The 20166-nt window shown below is 27.4% G+C and overlaps 3 protein-coding genes across 5 annotated transcripts in view; 1 reads left to right on the top strand and 2 right to left on the bottom strand.

Moving 5' to 3' along the window:
* The window catches only part of LOC111040171 (protein roadkill), a 48415-nt gene extending 46671 nt beyond the window's left edge, over positions 1 to 1744 (bottom strand). Inside the window, exons 1-2 of one of the 2 annotated variants that reach the window (XM_022323953.1) lie at positions 1405 to 1744; positions 1185 to 1232 (exon numbers count right to left, since the gene is read on the bottom strand). The gene's annotated coding sequence lies outside the window, so the exon portion shown is untranslated. The remainder of the gene's footprint in view (positions 1 to 1184; positions 1233 to 1404) is intronic. The other variant, XM_022323954.1, reaches the window with a different exon arrangement.
* Positions 1745 to 1870: 126 nt separating this feature from the next.
* LOC111040169 (WD40 repeat-containing protein SMU1) lies at positions 1871 to 6040 on the top strand. The gene is made up of 10 exons (XM_022323949.1): positions 1871 to 2091; positions 2173 to 2239; positions 2392 to 2535; positions 2608 to 2722; positions 2929 to 3117; positions 3455 to 3684; positions 3752 to 3975; positions 4048 to 4149; positions 4222 to 4405; positions 5732 to 6040. The coding sequence occupies exons 1-10, from the start codon at positions 2066 to 2068 to the stop codon at positions 5981 to 5983; spliced, it is 1533 nt and encodes a 510-aa protein (XP_022179641.1). The 5' UTR covers positions 1871 to 2065; the 3' UTR covers positions 5984 to 6040.
* A 2875-nt stretch (positions 6041 to 8915) lies between these two features.
* LOC111040168 (ras-related protein Rab-11A) lies at positions 8916 to 18865 on the bottom strand. Of its 2 annotated transcripts, XM_022323948.1 has the most exons (6): positions 18543 to 18862; positions 14939 to 15060; positions 12301 to 12374; positions 11956 to 12230; positions 9672 to 9819; positions 8974 to 9517 (listed from the first exon to the last, which is right to left on the bottom strand). In XM_022323948.1, the coding sequence occupies exons 1-5, from the start codon at positions 18580 to 18582 to the stop codon at positions 9677 to 9679; spliced, it is 654 nt and encodes a 217-aa protein (XP_022179640.1). In that variant the 5' UTR covers positions 18583 to 18862; the 3' UTR covers positions 8974 to 9517; positions 9672 to 9676. The 2 variants fall into 2 exon arrangements, with proteins under 2 accessions (XP_022179639.1, XP_022179640.1); XM_022323947.1 differs by lacking the exon at positions 9672 to 9819 and having other exon boundaries at positions 8916 to 9517; positions 18543 to 18865.
* Positions 18866 to 20166: the final 1301 nt, after the last annotated feature.

The following is a 20166-nucleotide window of genomic DNA, read 5'->3' as shown; positions in this document are numbered from 1 at the left end:
ATGTGTTCTCTGTTTCTGTGGACGCACAGTATTATAACAGACATGGATAATATTTTGTTCTTCTTTAATTCCTACAATAATTAATATTTCTGAAACTAATCTGGGGTTCCACTACACTGTGTTATATTGTGTTCCATATATTTAATATATGGGTAACAAAATGTCAACAACAAATTACCTACAAGTTAAGTATAACATTCAACTTTACATGACACGACGGTATAGTAGAAACCTGGTTTACTCAAAAATGTTACATTTAAAATATAAGCCAGGACCAAGGTACATTGGAAATGTATTTAAAGAACAAAATAAAGATAATAATTATTTAATAAAGAATACTATTATATAAAGTAGTAAGCATTTTTTAGTTTATCTTTGCTAACTGTAAAAGTTATTGAACCAATTTTTTTGAATTTTAGCAGTTACTCCTGATAATCCCTTGAAGGTGTTTTGAACCAATTTTAGGCTTTGATATCCCCTCTACCACTCTCCATAAACTAATTTTTAGGTAAACACCTTATGGTAACACTGCTATATATATATGGTAATGGGTTGCTATTGGTTACAGAAAATAAAATAGTTTAATAAAATATTGAACAAATTTCAAAATTGTATTATATTTTTTATAACCGTCATCGAATCTTGATGTACATATAGTTGGCGGGGTGTTATTTGCAAAAACACTGATTTTGTAAAGTGTTATTTATATGTCATCTGTTCAAGGGTTACAGCACAGTTTTGAAAATTGACTAGCAATTAAAATCTATATTTTTCATTTTATTTTCTTAGTGTTTAACAAATAAGTATTCAAATTTTAAACACGCTGTGGTTTTTAAATGTAGGTACATGATTAAATGTAATATTGCATGAAACACCCAAAGATATATTTGACTATCTAAATGTCTGGGAAAGGTTTCGAAATTAATGAATTGATTTATGACGGGTTTTAAGTTAGTATATTACCTGGTAAATAAAATAGTCATTATGATTGGATATAATTTTATAACTGTATTATATATTTGATCAAAAGAACCCAAATAACTATAAAAAATAAGCACTGCTACATTGAACAGAGTTTAAGAAGGGGTAAATCCACGGACGACGCCGTACTGGATCAGCTACTACAGAATATAATATAGTGCATTACACTTAAGTATCTATTTAATATTAGATTTTAGATTTACCAGAGTGTTGATGATGACACATCAATAATTGAAATGTTGGTTGACAGTCTAAAAAAAACATAGATCAATAAATAAATTAGTGCCTTGCATAATACCAATAGGTACCAACCACATAATAGAATTGTAATTTCTTAGGAATTGATTGATTATAGGAAGACAATATCAAAAACACAAATTTAGTAGGGCTATACACTTTATAGAGGTGATAATTGAAACTTACCAGGTGAACCTTAGGCTTCGTATTCAAAGGGAACAGTAAAAGAAAAAAACCTTGACACTAATGTTGTAGCAGCAATATATTTTATTCTACGAACCCCGTTCAAAATACACGACAAAACGCAGTGTCATACGCAGGCGAAACAGAACATTTAGCAATTAACGATCATAGTAAAACATAGCCGAAAACTAGTTCACAACACTCGCAATTTCGATTTTATAAGACGAAAAATATTATACGATCTATATAGCCATATAAGTAATAATAATAACAATCACTATAATAGTCCTAGCAGACTGAGCTGTATAGTGTGTAATTAGTAATTAATGAATGTGTGTACTTTGTGAACGGTCCTTATCAGTGTCACACAAATTCAATTGACAATATTCCGTGGACTTTTGCGAGAATCACGGCTGCAAAGCATAAATAAAATCGATATTATCGTGTTTTTCATCACGTTATCAATTTTAGTTTGTTTGGCACATGATATCAGGCCGCATCGCCACCGCGTTGTGGTTTCTCTACTCAAAAACGTTGAAAACTTTGAAATGATTTTTTATTTTGTAAATAAATAAAATTCGAGTTCCGTTTGCTGGTTACCCTAGAAGTCTTATTACCCGAACACATTTCCAGTTTAAAGTGCAGTTGACTCGACTCTTGAAAAATGTCTATTGAAATTGAGTCTGCTGAGTTCGTAGTATTCATAACTATATTATTCAATATATTCAACAAAATATTCTCATTATCTTACTAACTTTACTTTGTTTACAGTGTCATCCGACTTATACAGCAATATCTGAAGGAATCAAATCTAATGAAATCTCTTCAAACCCTTCAAGTATTTATTTTAACTATGTCACTGTTCAATGGATGTATATAAAAACATCCGTTATTGTGATAAAAAAATTGAATATATCAACAGTTTAATTTGTTTAAATTGGGTTGTTTATAGTAATTCATATTCAATAATTTGCTTATAACATTTTCTAGGAAGAAACCAGTGTATCGTTGAACACAGTAGATAGTATCGATGGGTTTGTTGCAGATATACACAACGGGCATTGGGATACAGTATTAAAAGCAGTACAGTCATTAAAATTACCTGATAGTAAATTAATTGATTTGTACGAACAAGTTAGTTTCCTACTATTTATATTAAGGAAATAATAATAGTTTAAAATTTGACAATACTTTATTAATTGGCAGGTTGTATTTGAACTAATAGAGTTACGTGAACTAGGAGCTGCTCGATCACTTTTACGTCAAACAGATCCTATGATTGCTTTAAAACAACATGAACCTGATCGTTATATACACCTTGGTATAATTATATTATATATAAACATTAACAGTAGTTACATTCTTGATAATTTTAATACAATATTCTTACCCTAAATATTTTTATAAGTTAATTATAAAATAGATAAATATTTCTTTTTAAAGTTTTAATTTCTTTTCAAATTTAAATTATTATGTTTTTGTAGATTCTTGATTTTAATATGATTTGTTTTATTTTTTTTATTCTAGAAAACCTTTTAGCTCGGTCTTATTTTGATCCTCGTGAAGCATATCCTGAAGGTACATCCAAAGAAAAACGTAGAATTGCTATTGCCCAATCCTTAGCTGGTGAAGTATCTGTAGTTCCATCATCAAGACTATTAGCATTGTTAGGCCAAGCATTAAAGTGGCAACAACATCAAGGTCTTCTACCTCCAGGTATTTTAAAAATAATCATTCAAATATTAATAAAACCATGACTAAATAAATAGCTATGATCACAACTTTGTGAATACACATACTATCCTTGCCTCGTCTATTATGAAGTTCTCTGCTTCTATTATATTCTATTAACATTTCCGACTAATAAAATGCGTAGAACTACGAGCAATGGTTTTGTGTGTAGATTAGTGGGAACTGGGAAGAATGTGCAAACCGGAAGAATACTGTTTTCTAATGTTCATACCTATTTATTTAGTCATAGAAAAAACTATATAAGGTATATACTAATACTATACTTATTAGTCCTTAAAAAATTATTAATTTTTGATTTTAGGTACTTCAATTGATTTATTTAGAGGTAAAGCTGCAGTTCGAGATCTAGAAGAAGAAACATTCCCAACTCAATTATTCAAGCAAATTAAATTTATCCAAAAGAGTCACGTAGAATGTTCTAGATTTTCACCAGATGGCCAGTTTTTAGTGACTGCCACTGTAGATGGATTTATCGAAGTATACAATTTTGTTACAGGAAAAATAAGAAAAGATCTTAAATATCAAGCTCAAGTAATATTAATTTTCTAGAACAACTGGTACTTATAGTATATTCTTGAAATCAACATTTTTTTTCTAGGATAATTTTATGCTTATGGAAGATGCTGTACTAAGTCTAAATTTTTCTCGCGATAGTGAAATGTTGGTGTCTGGCTCTCAAGGAGGAAAAGTGACTGTTTGGAAAATAATGACTGGACAAGTGATGCGGAAATTTGAAAAAGCTCATGTACTTGGAATTACTTGTGTACAATTTTCTCGAGATAATACTCAAATTTTGACAGGTTCATTTGACATGACTATAAGGTTAGGTTACTAATAATATTAAATGTATATATTTTTTGTAAAAGTTACATAAACATCTTTTTATCAAAACAGAATTCATGGCTTGAAATCTGGCAAAACACTTAAAGAATTTAGAGGACACACATCATTTGTTAATGAAGTTGTATATACTGTTGATGGTCATAGTATAATCAGGTGAATATTATTGAGATTATCTTTAATAATTACTATAAATGTATTTTAATAATATATTTTATACATATATAGTGCGTCTAGTGATAGCACTGTAAAAGTATGGAGTGTGAAAACCACAGAATGTACACACACCTTTAAGTCCATGGGAGCAGCCGATGTGGCTGTTAACAATGTGCATCTTTTCCCTAAAAATCAAGATCATTTTGTTGTTTGTAACCGTTCAAACACCATTGTAATTATGAATATGCAAGGCCAAGTAAGTATTAAATTAAGAGGACATCGTACTCAGATGTTGTCATCTTACTAACACATAATATATCAAAATGTACGTCCAGCAGTTAGAATTTTGTATTGTGAGCGTAAGGGCCAGGCCACACATAGCGGTTCAACCGCCAGATTACCGTTCACATATGCGCGGTTATACCAAAATATTGGGTGATTGAAAAATTATTATATTTTAAAACTTAGTAATCTGAGTGTCTTTTAACACGAAAGGTTGGTTTACAGTATAACATATTAGCTATTTGTACGAAATGGAAATAAACCACGATCGGCTAGTTCAGGTTTTGTGTGTAGCAGAAGCACTTGGTGTGTTACAAGATACTGTGCAAAGACCACAAAGAAAATACTGGGTTCATCCAATAAATGATGAAAGGGAAACAAGTGGTCGTTTTTTAAAGTTTTATAACTATATAAGATTATATCCGGAAAAGTTTTTCATATATTATCGTATGTCAATTAAATCATTTGAAAAAAACACCAGATTTTCATATTCAGTAGAATAGATTTGATCAAAAAAAATTAAAATTAGGTGTATTTTAAAACATCAGCTTATTTACAAATAAAAAACAGTGTAATTTTGGGTTATGAAAGTTACTAGAAACTTGATCCCCACTATTGGAATTCTTATTTTTTAATGCATAATATATTTTGAAAAAATGAACCGCGGCTATGTGTGAACGGACTAATTCAAAACAATGCGTTTTAATCATTTGGGCGGTCAAACCACACTCGGGTCAACCACGACATGTTGCGGTCTATTTTTCAACCGCGGCTGAACTGCGTATGTGTGAACGTATATTAGGCGGTTTAATTTAAAATCAAACAATTTGAATTTGTTGGGCGGTTCAACCGCTCTGTGTGGCCCGGCCCTAAATATTAAAGTGAATTGACCTACTATCAAACTGAACTATCTAATTGAATGTAAGAAAATGATATGTGTTCTCTGATTGGTTTTTTACGATACTTTAATTTTTAAGTGAATTATTTGCATTTTCAAATATTTATATTTTACACACTCATAACTTGTTTATACTCTGTTCAAAATAATATAATGACCGGGGGGCCGAGTTGTGCTCATGGACGTGGCTTTATTCCGCGGCAGCACCCGACATGCCGCCATAGTGGGAACGGCGTCTGACCGTCGCAGAACGAAAACTGGTCACTGCCTGATCATCATCTCATTTTGAACAGAGTATAGAAAAAAAACATATTGTAACAAACCAATATGGTTAAAAAGTCCTCTTAAAAATATTTTTAAATTATGTCATTATACTAATAAAAAAAATACATGTATTTAAAGATTGTCAGATCATTTACAAGTGGTAAACGTGAAGGTTGCAATTTTGTATGTTCCACGGTGTCACCTAGGGGAGATTGGATATATGCAGTTGCCGAAGATTATAATTTGTACTGTTTTTCTTTGAACAGTGGAAAATTGGAAAAAACCTTACAAATACACGAAAAAGATGTTATTGGACTAGCACACCATCCTCATCAAAATTTATTATGTACCTACTGCGAAGATGGTATGGTACGATTATGGAAACCTTAAATTGTTCATGTTTACTATCCTAATAATATAAATTAAAACCTTTTTTGAACTTATTAATTTAAAAAATAATTTTTTTTATGATAATAATTGTTCAATAAATATAGAATTTAAGTAATGTGTATCGATAGTATCATAATATTATAATTTATAATAAATCAATTAAAAATTAATTAAATTACTTTTTAAATTTTAATAATGTATGTATGACACAATGATGTATTCTGTTGTGTATGTATTTTTAATTTCAGACACGTTTAGTTTATTAAATGTACCCTGTAAACTAAAATAATTTTAATAAACTAAATATATCTTAGTTTGTGCTTTAAGCAGTTTATACTGACTAATCAAAAATTATTCTCATACATTTTTCCACAGGCATATACTTTCTATTGTATTATTGTACAATTATTCTTTGTACTTCATAGGTCCATGGTTCATATATTCTGTCTGTTTAGATCTATAGGTCTATGATGGTTTGAAATTTAAAGTATTCTCTACTTTAAGTGCATTTTTCCCTCAAGAGTAACAGTGCTAAAGAGTAGGGAATGTAGAATCCATCTTTATATACTGTGTTCCAAGTGAGAAGACACCAGGCAGCTACAGGCAAAATCGATTTCGCTAAATAAATCGGGTGTCTTCTTATTTGGGACAATGTATATAAAAATATGGATTCTGCACAGAATGTTATATGCCTAGTTTACACTGCACACATAAGACATGTTTCCTAACCTTTATCAGGTAATTTTCTATGCATGATACACATTTCAATATATTTTAAAATTTTTAGATATTTATAGACATTAGAAATTTATTTTAGTTTGTTTTCTTTAAATGTCAATAAAAAAATGCTTGAAAAAACATGTACATAATTTCTCCTTTCTAGCAAGTTTTTATAATTACGGATTGAACATTTTAAAAGGGTTCTTCATAAGTAGTTCATTGTTTCCCACTGTAACCAAAAAAGTATAAAATATATGCAGTTTTTTTTAGACCTTATAAGTTCAAGTTTGGAGAAAATTAGAAATTGAAGCAAAGAACAGCGATTTTGTTGTAATTTAAAAATATTGTTCGTTGGTACTTAACATTTTTAAAGTGTACTAATATAATATAATTATATTTTATACACACAATGAGATTTAAAAAAAACTGAATTCAACCTACTGTTTTAGTGTTTTACTAATGGTAAGATAAGCTACTTGAATAGAAAAAATACAATAACACATAGTAGAGTTCAGACTGTCTTCTTTCAAAATCAATTTTTGAGCACAATGTTTAATATGATACGTTGAATTCAAATTTAGCATATCCAATATAAGCAATTTGTACAACAAATAAATATGTAGAGCGCTTGCCCAATTTTTTTTCTGTTGACACCACATGAAACAAACTATATTATAAAATCAAATATCAATTGTGTAATATAAAAAAACTAAAATGTTCCGAAAATGATTACGTAACAACTTAATGTAAAACTATAAAAGTTTTTAAGAAGTCAGCACACTATCTGTTTTCTCGCTCCGACTCTCGCGCAACAAAGCAAATTTACGTTTAACAAAAACAAAAATATTTTTTAATTTTTAAGAAGCCATGATCGAGTAAATTTTTACAATTTAAAAATGCTTATAAATTGTATAAAAACTAAAATATCGTAAAAATCGAACGTAGGGACAGGATACACAGGTAATGTCCAGATGTTCTTGACTTAAATTATGATAATAGATGAATTCACTCTATTAAAAGTAATAACATAAATTTGCTATGTTGTGTGTGGTACAATTATTCAAAGAGATAAAAAACAAATATCGCTGACTTCCTCTTAAATAAGTTTTATCAATATCTACCAATGAAAGTCCCCGTGACTAACAGCGGTGATCAGTGTGAGGATGCACTTTTTAACAGTTATACACAAATACACAATTATGGATAATAGAGGCGTTTTCATTTGGGTCACATTTCTAAAATCACATATTGTTTGAGCAAATTTATACATGGTTATTATTTAACTTATTAACATTCCCATTTTAGACTTAGCATTCTCAGTTAACTTTAACTAATAATTAGTTTGAATGAAAATATTTTTTGAACTCAATTCATATAAGTTTTGATATTAAGTCAATAATTTAAAATATATCAGACAATTGAAATATCATATAAAAAATTCAAACAAAGATAATGTTCTAAGCTCTAGTTTTGATATTATTAGATAATTACTTAATTCACTCACATATTTAAGCTAACAATACAAAATTGGCTCTGCTGAACTCAAATTTGCTGGGTTATGCAAGTTCAGAGGTCAAAGCAAGAAACCAAATAGAGAGCTAACAGTCTAACAACACCTTAAACACAAATTATAGATACTTTATTCTGGTAGGTAAATTTTTGGTAATTCACCCAAATTAAATACATTACATGAGAAGACAATGTCTAATTCAGTGTGAGAACCGAAGGCTGAGTGTCATTTTTTTAATTTCCAACATAAGTTCAAGCATAAGTTGAAATTTCCATATCATTGAAATCCTCTAGGGGGAAGTCCAAACTGATGATGCATCATACTTTTAAAAATATCTTCTTTAACAAATAATATTGAATATAAGCAAAATTAGAGTTTCGATATAACTGCTTGGTTATACTAAATATGATACCATAAATTCATATAATTTACACATTTTAGGAAAGAACAAAATTCAATATTTTCAGAAAAATGAAATGAAATTTACACACACGGTTGTTAATACAATAATATTGTTTATTGTCTAAATAAACTTGTTCTATTTTTTAAACTAAAAATATGATTTAATATTCATCAATTTTTATTTTAAAAATGTTATATACAATATAATAAAATAATATTACTGATTACAATTTGCAGGTCTATAAAAACCAAATAATATAAAACCTGAAATAGAAATTCTGATAAAAATGTATATTCTAATGTGTATAAAAATTGGATAACTATTATTTTTTTAAGGTTATAAAAAGTACATTAGGTGTTTACTATTAAACAAATTAATATACTACTAAGATTGTTAACGTGTTTGAATTTTTTCCAATTTTAAACAATGCCAATAGTATCATAACAATAATGGAATCTAAACTAATATAATTCGAATATTTAAAAATATTTTAATTGTTTGAAAAAAAAAACATAAAATAATATAATTAACGATTAGAAAATATTAAACGTACATAGAATTATAAGTATAATTTGTATTTAAATAATGAAGAGATAAGAGCCCCAAAATGAGAAGCAAGTAAAAGAATTTTAATTTAACTTAAATTAAAAAACCTGTACTGCAAAATAATAATAATAAAATAAAATATGGAAAGGGGGACAACACTTATAAAATCTAAAAGTGGACTTAAATTTTGATACTCAAGCTGATGCATTACAACAGAACTGTTTAATTTGGAATGCAGCCGAATCATTAGTGTTTGCTGTAGTTGCATCTATCCTGATTGGCTTCATACACACTTTGTCAATTTCGTCCCCATCCATACTATCCATTTGACGGGCTGATACTTTGCGATGAATTTCTATATGACAAATTAAGTTTAAAATTGAATCCATTTGCTATTATATTATTATTAATATTAATATTATTATTATTATTATTTACATTTAATAAGTCATAATAAGACAGATTAAAATAAAACATTCATATTTTCATCAGGAACCTGTAAAACAAACCTGATTTATGATGATTGGCAGCATTGTTTCCTGACGTTGTCAGAGTTGACTGTAGGTTTGACATCAATTGGCTCAATATTTGTAGGCCGTATCGTATCACCTTCAGGTGGGTCTCTCATTTGCTTTTGAGACACGATGTTATAGATTTCTGAACAATGGTGAAAAACCCGAACAAAAAAAAAAAACAAAAACAAAACTACTCAGTATCAAAATAATACAATACTTAACTAAAACATCATACGGAAGCAATTTAATTATAATTATAATCCAATTTTAAAGTTTGGGAGGTAAAATGTATTTGAAATGAAAACAGAATATGAAGTTAAATATGATATTATAGTAAACTTGAAAATCATATATTAAAAATAATATGACGCATTTAAATATGACTCAAACAAATTTTTAATGTACCTATCCTAATTAAAAAATAAACTGTAACAAAAACTAGTAGGCACCTACTATATAAAAGAAATATTTATATATTTAATGAAAATAACCATAAAATTCAATTGTGTAAAAATTGTAACTAACTTTTATTTTGAAGAATTTATATAGTTTATTATTAACAATAATGTAGGTCTTGAAAAACATTCCATAAAAATGATTTAAATTTAATATGTACCAAATAATATTTAAAAGAGAAATATCCAAACGTATAGAATTTCAAAATATTATTTATTTTTATCAGTCATAACTTACTTTTTCGGTTTAATAATAGACCTTTTTATCGAGAAAAATATAGTAACAGTAACTTAAAAGTTAGTTAAAAAAATAATGCTGTTATAGAATTCACAATATTTTTAATTTAACATTTCATCTCAAAGATAAAGTAAACAAATTTGTTATTATTTTTATCTGTTAAATACAAGCCTCACACAACCGCAGATAAATAATTTTAGCATTATTCTATAAATACTAATATTCCAATTTCATATCAATACATAAAACATTAATTTCTTATTAAATTCCAAAAAGATGTGCAAAAAAATACATGCAAATATAATAGTAGCTGAAGCTTTGAATGACTTATATATAATACACAAACATGTTCAGTGAGACCCATTATCTTCTTGAGGAAGAAATAATAATAAATAAATAAAATATACCTACTAATAAACAATGTCAAATATTTTTACAAATGAGATTTTGAGTTTTTTACTTATAATAATTAATATTATTATTTGTATTGATTTAACAATGTGTTTTTTATTTTAGTGTTTATATTGCTGAGAATTGTTTTTTGTATTCAATGATGTATAGTTGAAATACAACCTCACACATCCATTACAGCGACCCACCCGACACAAGTCTGTAGAATAGTGTACAATAGAGCGGTACCCACTTGCCCACCTTTTTTAAAATTAAAATTAACTTGTACAAAAAAATAACAATTAATAACAATTTTGTTAATTTTGTTTTTTTAATTAATCTATAATTATAAACATATAAACCACATGTTTTTTTTTATTAATAAACTATGAATCATGTGACATATGACAAATTAAAAACGGTATATGACATTAATGATATTTTTATTAAATATTGAAAGGTTTTATTTTTAAGCCAAAAATCCATCAACGAGAAAATTATCTTAAATGAGCAAGTTAAAAGTATAAATAAATAAATATTATAGAACCAAAACCAAACAGAACCATTGGAATAAATGATAAAAAAGTTCAAATATTAAGATAATAGTTAAATAGGACACTTTTTTTGTTTATACGACAGACAGCTAAAAATTATATCATAATACTTTCAACTATTTATACAGAAATGTCAAGTATATCATTTTAAAGATACCTTTATAACTTTCTAACCAATTTATAAACGTGCAAAAGAAAGAATAATATAAATTTTTATTTTTTGAGTTGGTTCAGTATCATTTTATTTATTTAAAACACATTACATACTTAATTTATTCATCATGCAATGCTTTTAGTTAATTTTCTATATTTGAACAAATTTGTTTATCAGTATAGCTATTATAGTTGCACAACTAAAACCAAATTATGTATAGCAGACATGCATTAATTACATAATATTAGGCATTTTGATAGACAAAATGTCAGTGACAATGACCAAATACATAAGCTTGGTTGAGATAAGCAATAAACATTCATTATAAAAAAATCTGTTTCAAGCTACACTACAAATTTGATAGGATTTTTTTTAAATAAAAGATAATCAGTTTTAAACTATAGAGAACAAAATGTATTAAAATACGATACTCATCTAAACGTCTTATTGTGTTAAATATAAATATTAAATAAAAAATGATGCATACCTGTTAATATGTTTTCAAAAGCAGTTTCAACATTGGTCGAATCAAGAGCAGAAGTTTCTATAAATGACAAGTTATTGGCCTCAGCAAATGCTGTAGCTTCATCTGCTGGCACAGCTCTTAGGTGACGCAAATCTGACTTATTACCCACTAACATAATGACTATGTTTTGATCGGCGTGATCACGAAGTTCACTCAACCATCGTTCCACATTTTGATAAGTTAGCTGTTTTGCAATATCATAAACCAACAGTGCACCTACTGCTCCTCGATAATAACTAAAGATCGACAAAACTAATGAATTTAATACACTATTTAAGTATAAAATATAGAAAAATGGATATTTACGCTGATGTGATAGCTCTGTATCGTTCTTGTCCCGCAGTGTCCCAAATTTGGGCTTTGATTATTTTCTTATTTACCTGTGAATAAAACATATTTAAAAAAAAATATTTTTATAGCTGAATCTATAAAGGTTTCTGAATAAGGAAAAATTAGTGCATTTTTTTTGGCACATGTCCGGGAGGCATATTAGCATTCTGGGGTCGGTCTCGGCACCTATAAACTAATTGACGCTTTTAATTGGTTCATTTAAATTTCAGCGCGAATTTCTTTCGCGTTTATCAATAATAATATCAATGATAATAATATTTTAACAAATAAGAAACCGTTGGAATGGTAGGGTACTTGTAAATTGTACAGTTTATACTTAAAAAAGTAGTGGTGGTAAAAATAAAAATGCATTGGGCCTCACCCACAAAAAACGTTCTGCACGCCACTGTGTTATATTATAACTTGTAAGGTTGTTGGACATAACATTTTGGTGTAATAGAAACCTAGTTGAACTACCTATATTAAAATAGATATTGTATTAATAATGTTTAAACTTTTGGAATACGAAAAAAATTCATTCCGCTGTAATTTGTTCTCTGAACAAGATATAACTAAATGGATTATTGAACATAGTTCTACCACAAACACAAATTGGTGTATAAATACTAAGTCTTCTAATAATGACAGTTCCAGATATGTTTGTAGGTGAGTTATGCTTTTGACTATTTATACAAAGCTTGATCAGGTTATACACAATTAGCGACTGAGTATCTACTTTTACAGTTAACATACTTACAACATAAATAATCAGTTTTATTTTTTTAATTTAATTTTGTTTCTGTTTAAAACATCACAGCAATTTAAAAGCTTTTTGTATAATAATTATTGACTATACCTAGTAATGCAACTCAAAAGTATTAACAAATTTCATCCATTGTATTTTCTAAAAAATCATTAACGTTTATAATGTGATAGGTATTGTTTTGATGTTTGTCGTTTGTGGCAATAATTATTGTGTCAATTATAGATTTACTTAGTTCTTGAAACATTGTAAGTAGTTATTACTCAGTTTGTGTTGTATATAATATGTACATATTTTTGTTATAATTGCTATTAAAACATAAAATAACATTTACAATTTGTAAATACTTTAATTTTAGAAAAGTTTATATGTGTCATCATAGTGGTTTTAATAAAGTAAATAGTAAAAGCAACAAGAGAGGTAAGTCAAAAAATACAGAATGTCAAGCTCGAATTGATGTAAAAATTAAACTAACAACAAAAGATACATGCAAAAAAGACAAATATATAAAAGTAAGTGAATGGTATAACAAACCTAACCTATGTGCTTACATCATGATTTTATTAACTATAATTTATGTATATTTTCATATACTTATGCTCTGACGACTGACACTGACAAAAAATTAAACAATTTACCAACATAAATGTAATATTTATTGTTACATTGTTACATAAAATTACTTTAAAAAAAAACCTATATATTTATTAGAAATCTCAATACTTTAATTATTATATAAATTTAGGATGGCTTTCCTGCAATAATAATTTTTATCAATGAACATAATTATACAATTTCTACTGCTGAGGCACTTTCATTCTTAAAAGCTAACAATGAAGTAAGGTTACAATTTGAAAAATACTTCAATGATGGTTTAGGTAAGAATTAGACATTAGTTACTACTTATTACTTATTAGTAAAACCCCAACAACAATATATTTATTTTAAAATTCAATCATATTTTAAATAACTTTAGCACATCATTCTGTTAAAAATAAAATAATTAGAATTTAATTGATTACCTGCATTTATGGTTTATTTAATAAAAATAATACTAAGTGTTTGATACTATAATTATGCTTATATAATTTCAAACCNAGACCGACCCCAGAATGCTTATATGCGTCCGGGAGTAGGCCCAAAGCCCTAGTTCAGACTCCTATTTGGCAGAATTTTTAGTTGGGCACTTGTAGGTTTCTGCCATGAGGGATGGCAGACTCACTATCTAGACAGTTACCTGCCCAGGGAGCGATGCTGTCAGTGCCCAGGATTTGAACCGGTGACAGTGTGTGTTAGGACAGACCTCTTAAGGTCCCCACACACTGTAGCGGTAGCGGTAAAAATCTTTTGTTTTGGCGGTGCCGCCGCAGTGGCAGTAAATTGTGTCCGGACTCATTTTACCGCCACCGCTACCTCTGCAGTGTGTGGGGACCTTTAGTCCACTCAGCCCCACAATTAATTAAGAAATATTATTAAATGGCTATTTATAAAAAATATATTTAGTGTTAATACAAAAGGTAACAAAATAAATATAAAAAACGATATAACTATTTCAAAATACTACTTAAAATTAAAAAAAGTAAAAATAATGCTAACTGATAATTTATTATTTAAAAATTAAAATTCTAGAATTAGCTAATTAGGTAGTTAACAGCAAAGGAGGTTTAAGCATATAATTTCCACGTAATGCAAGGTCAATATACTAAGGATTTATTGAGATTTTGGTAACCACAATACATAATTACTAACTTTAATTTTCAATTCAGTAATCAATGATAGGCAGTTGTGGTAATAATTTCATATACATACATTTTACATAAATTATATTTAATAAACAGTATAAAAAAATACCTTAATGCTCCTTGTTGCAAATTCCACCCCAATAGTAGACTTTGATTCTAGATTAAATTCATTGCGAGTAAATCTAGCTAACAAGTTGCTCTTGCCAACACCAGAATCTCCAATAAGAACAACTATAATATAAAAAGAAACAATGTAAGTATTTTATGTATCAATAAGATAATTTAGTAAACTCAGTAAAATAATAGATTCCAACAATAAAATAATTAACTCTGGGGAACTCAAAGGAACAATTGATTTTGCAAGTTAGGCAGTAAGCAGCCTTAATTTAAGGTTAAATAACCCATATTATATTGAAATTTTACACATCCCTAATGTATTTTTTGAAATGTCTTATTAGTTTTTAATAAGACACAGCATTAAAACAGTGAAGAAATAAAAAATAAATGTTCAAGGCTTTAAAGCAGATACTCGGTATTTTTAAGTAATATGCTTTAATCAAAAACAATTTTAAGCGATTTAAACTGATTTTTCATTATTTCAAACATTATGATAAAAAACACCACTTTGTACTTTAATATTGTTTCATATCATAATAGTTATATCATATTTATCTTGAGAGATTATAAATAATACAATTCAGAAATAAACCATATGACACAAGCAGTGATAATTTTAATTCCATAATTATATGCAAAAATTATACTATTAACAACAATTTAAAAATATTGATTAAAAACTGGTATAATCCAATGTTTTTTCTCATTATCAATGTGCGACTGCTAGGATAAACTCATACAATACGTTTTAAATTAAATTTAACTAGGTAACACATACCACAATCCCACTTTTGTCAAAATTGAATAAATATGTCTATGAACAATCTCTAAAGCCCTCAAATGAATAAGCAATTGGGTAAATAATAATATAATTTAAAACTATGTATTTTACCATACATTATTCAAAAATCATCAAAAGTTACAGTGACTTTAAATATTTAATTGATAAACAAAATAAAAATATTTTTATCAAATAATTAATATTTTCTAAGGCATAGTTTGGTCACTTGTAAGTTAAAAAAATATTTTGGAAACTTGCAGGTTTCTGACATGCCTGATTTTAGGTGAGGGTCGTCTCTTTCCCTAGACAATAACCAAGCTAGAGAACTAAATAGCTTATGGCCAAGTTTAAACAGTTAACAAAGTGCATTGGAACAATAGCCATAATATTCACTTGACTGTAACCAGATTATTAACTTATAAATATTAATACATTAAATGATAATAGAGGTATTACAGTAGTTTCAACATCATAATGTATACCATTAATTTTATAATAAACAAACATACCAAAGATATAATTAATAAAACTAGAATATAGTCAATTTCATTTCATCTTTTTATAGAACTTTAATGTTTTATAAACTGTGATTTCAAATTATATAAATATATAATGTTGTCAGAACACATTTAATATGCCTTACATCTATATCATTAACTAAAAAAAACTCAGCATCAGTAACTCTCTAGATACCTACTTTACATTAGTCATAATTTTTATGATGAAATTTAATTTCAATTTTATATCAAATAAATAATTAGGTATACTAGGTATAGGCTAGTTTCAAAGGTGTTATAATTTTTTGATCATATAACTAACATGTATACTTAAACATTTAATAATATAAAGATAAATATATAAAGATATATATATATATGTATATATATAAATTCATCACAATTTAAATAATATAAATAAATTGGTTCAACAAGCATTCAATGTGTTTATTAAAGCCAATAAACCAGAGTATATTAAAAGGTCAAACAATGCAACTAGCTAGGTCCATTATGAATTCTGTGTCATTGAATATTAATTTAAGATTAAATCTGTACCAAGTATTTGCCAAAAAATACTAATTATTCAAATAAGTGTAGATAGTAGTCAATATTTTAACCAAATAATTAATTTGATTTACTGTCAAAATATAAAAATGAACAGAAATAAAATTATAATTAAAATACAATCTTCATTTTGAATGGTATTTTGATTTAAATAGAAATAATAATTAGTATACAAATAGTTATTTCAATAATTTTGTAATTATAGTATGTATAATTTTACATTTATGGAATTTTTTTTGATTAAATGATTTAATACTATAACTCCCGACAAGTAACATTATAGCCTATAGGTGCCCAAAATACATAAAACTAGACTTTGGAATTTTATAAGTAGATAATCTACCATGTAATCATAAGTATTAAGTATAGCAGGTGATCTACCATTTAATTATAAATGTAATTGGTGATATTTTAAGAATAATTACACATTTATTTTTAGTAGTGATTTAGTTAACAAAGTTTGCTTTTTCTTTTATACTGTAAGTTTACTTTTTATGTTATTTGTTTATGAGATATACCCGTAATTTAGGTAGGATGTCGATAATTCTTTAGTTGATTATGATCATATAGGTCAGTGGTGCTTAACCGGTGTTCCGAGGACTTTGTATTAGTTTTCATCCAAAAAAATGTTTAGGTTCATTGTCTTAATATTTTGACTTTTATGGACTTCCAACACACAAGAGTATAAGACGTGTATAACAATATACTGTATAGTGAATCATTTTAGGTCAATACATTTAAAAATTAAAAAATGTATATACTACTATATTATTTTACGACTGTGTTCCGTGAAAACCTTATAAAATGTAAGCTATTCCGTCATTCCAAAAAGGTTGAGAACCACTGATATGGGTAAACGAAAATTAAATAATATCTAATGATATAATGTTTAATATAGTTACATTGGTCAATCATATTTTTTAACAATTTTTTATTTATTTTTGTTATAATTTTCAAGTCTTTAATTATCAATCCACTATTCAAAAATAAATGGCAAAAATAAAACATCGATACATTGTCTAATACCTGTTTAAATTTTGTGGTAGATCACTATCCCATAGTAGATAACATGCTACACCTATGTTCTAGATAGACATCTTTGATTAATTATATGAGTTAATTGAACAATTATGTAGGTATAATGCTAAAATAACCATAGGATGGTAGTTTACATGGAGTTATGAAGATAATTATGATTACAACTGACAAGACTTACCTACCAATCTATACTATCTATTTTATAATATTGTACTACATCAAAAATAATTTGATAAATGATTTTTAGTTTATGTTTTGGATTAATCAAAGTTACAATAGCAAGCCTATAAATTGATTACATTTTTAACTACTAATAACATAATTATGATTATCTATGTCACTTATCATAATTTCATAAACCTCACAAAACTGTAAGTTACGACGTAAACCCATATAAGTAATTAAATACTGATATAATATGTGTACCTACATTTAACACATTAAAAAAATTACGTTGTAATTAAATTAGACTAACTACAGAGATCCTATAAATTAAGCTAATGGTAAATTAAATGGATTTAAGAAATCTAATACACAATATTCTCCAAATATCTATTGATTTGAGAACACCTACGGTCTACCTCTAGTACCTAAATAAAAATGACAATGGTGGACTTTAAAAATAGTGTTTGAAACAATTTAACAAAATTATATGAAAATATGATGAAGAAATATGATACAAATATATTTCTACAAATCCCCTACAAAAACATTACCTTTAAATAAATAATCGTATTCTTCGTCACCAGTGCCCATTTTTGCTATCACTAATAGAATTAAAGTTAAAACAGAGAAGTTAGTCCGGAAAACAAAAGATCACGATAACGTACTTATATAATCCAAATGCGTAAATGTTAAAAAAATGAATTAATAAAAATACATTTCAACTTGTCATCGATGACGATGTTTGATAGGGCATCGTTTTAAACGAGTTAAGGAAAAAATTAAATTAACGAATAGAATAAAAAAATTTAAAAACGCAAAATAAAAAAACTCTTGATTATTTTAGTGAGGTTGCATCGAATTTTTCCCGTGACAATTCACGAAATAAGTCACGACTATTGGATGATTGGCCAATCAGCATTAAACAGTGTGCCAGAAAGTGATAATTCAAAATGTCTTTCTTAATCAGATACGCCCAACATTGTGCCGCCAAATGTTTAAAATAAAATCTTTTACGTTTTACAATAGACAATAGGCAATAAATACCATATAATATAATAACACGATACAATTAATTTAAAACAGTTTATGTTCTGAGGGTTTAATCATAATAATAAAACCTAACCCTGATATTACATGAAAAGTAACCCATGCGTTGCACCTAAAATTGTGCAAAATTGTATCTAGATAATTATTCAAACGATTTCTTTGCAATAATTTGAATAACAAATTAGTATTAATATAAATTGTAACTAAATGATTTACCTGATGAAATTAATTAATAATTATCTTGTAGCAGGTACCATTTGTACCAATATCGGCAAAATATTCGCAAAATATACAGGTTAAATATATAGTTTGAAATATTGTTATACCTACATATGTTACGGGTAATGTTAACATTTGGATAAAATCGACATTAGCCATCCGTTTTGGCTAATGAGTAGTTTTTCGTTTATAAACATGAAATATCAACATTATCCGGATAATGTTAACTTTGACCAGTCAATATTGGATAATGCTATATATTAGTTTTATATTAAATAGAGTTATTAAAATTTTATACAAAAATAAAGCGTTGGACTGCCAGAGTATAATATCTTAATTAACCTATAACCGAGTATGAAATTTAGGTATATCCATAAGTTTCTCCCAGCCAACATTGAAAACAGTGTGAGAGTCTACCGGATGTCGACAAAGGACGAACAGACCTAAGAAATATTATATTTGCAGTTGTGTCTAATGAGGATGGGCAATATTATTAACTTGGCAATAAATATGGTACTCAGCCTCAGTTATACACCAGAAATCAGTTTGGTGTTTGTCCTTAAGGACCAATTGGTTTTTAATACTGCTTGGTGAGGTGGTACATATGCAGAAAAATCATTGAGTGGAATTGCGAGTCAAATGTCAGACGATGGTGGTCAAGGATACAAAAGGTATTCATGTAAGGGGAAATGTAACACCAATCGATGTAAATGTAAAGCATCTAGCATTTTGTGCAATTCAAAATGTCATATAGAAGCACACCATCTTATAATAAAGGATAGCCCATTAAGTGGCATTAACACCTTAATTCTTAACTTGAAATAATATTTCAAGAAATAATTTAAAATATAAAATAATGTTAACCTTGTATTAGTGCTTTAACTTTTAAGTAAGTTAGGTTATTAAAAA

This window comes from Myzus persicae, unplaced genomic scaffold (assembly GCF_001856785.1).
Source record: "Myzus persicae strain clone G006 unplaced genomic scaffold, MPER_G0061.0, whole genome shotgun sequence".
NCBI classification, from domain to species: Eukaryota; Metazoa; Arthropoda; class Insecta; order Hemiptera; family Aphididae; genus Myzus; species Myzus persicae.
Note: the sequence above shows the minus strand (reverse complement) of the source record. Positions and strands in the feature narration are given on the sequence as shown.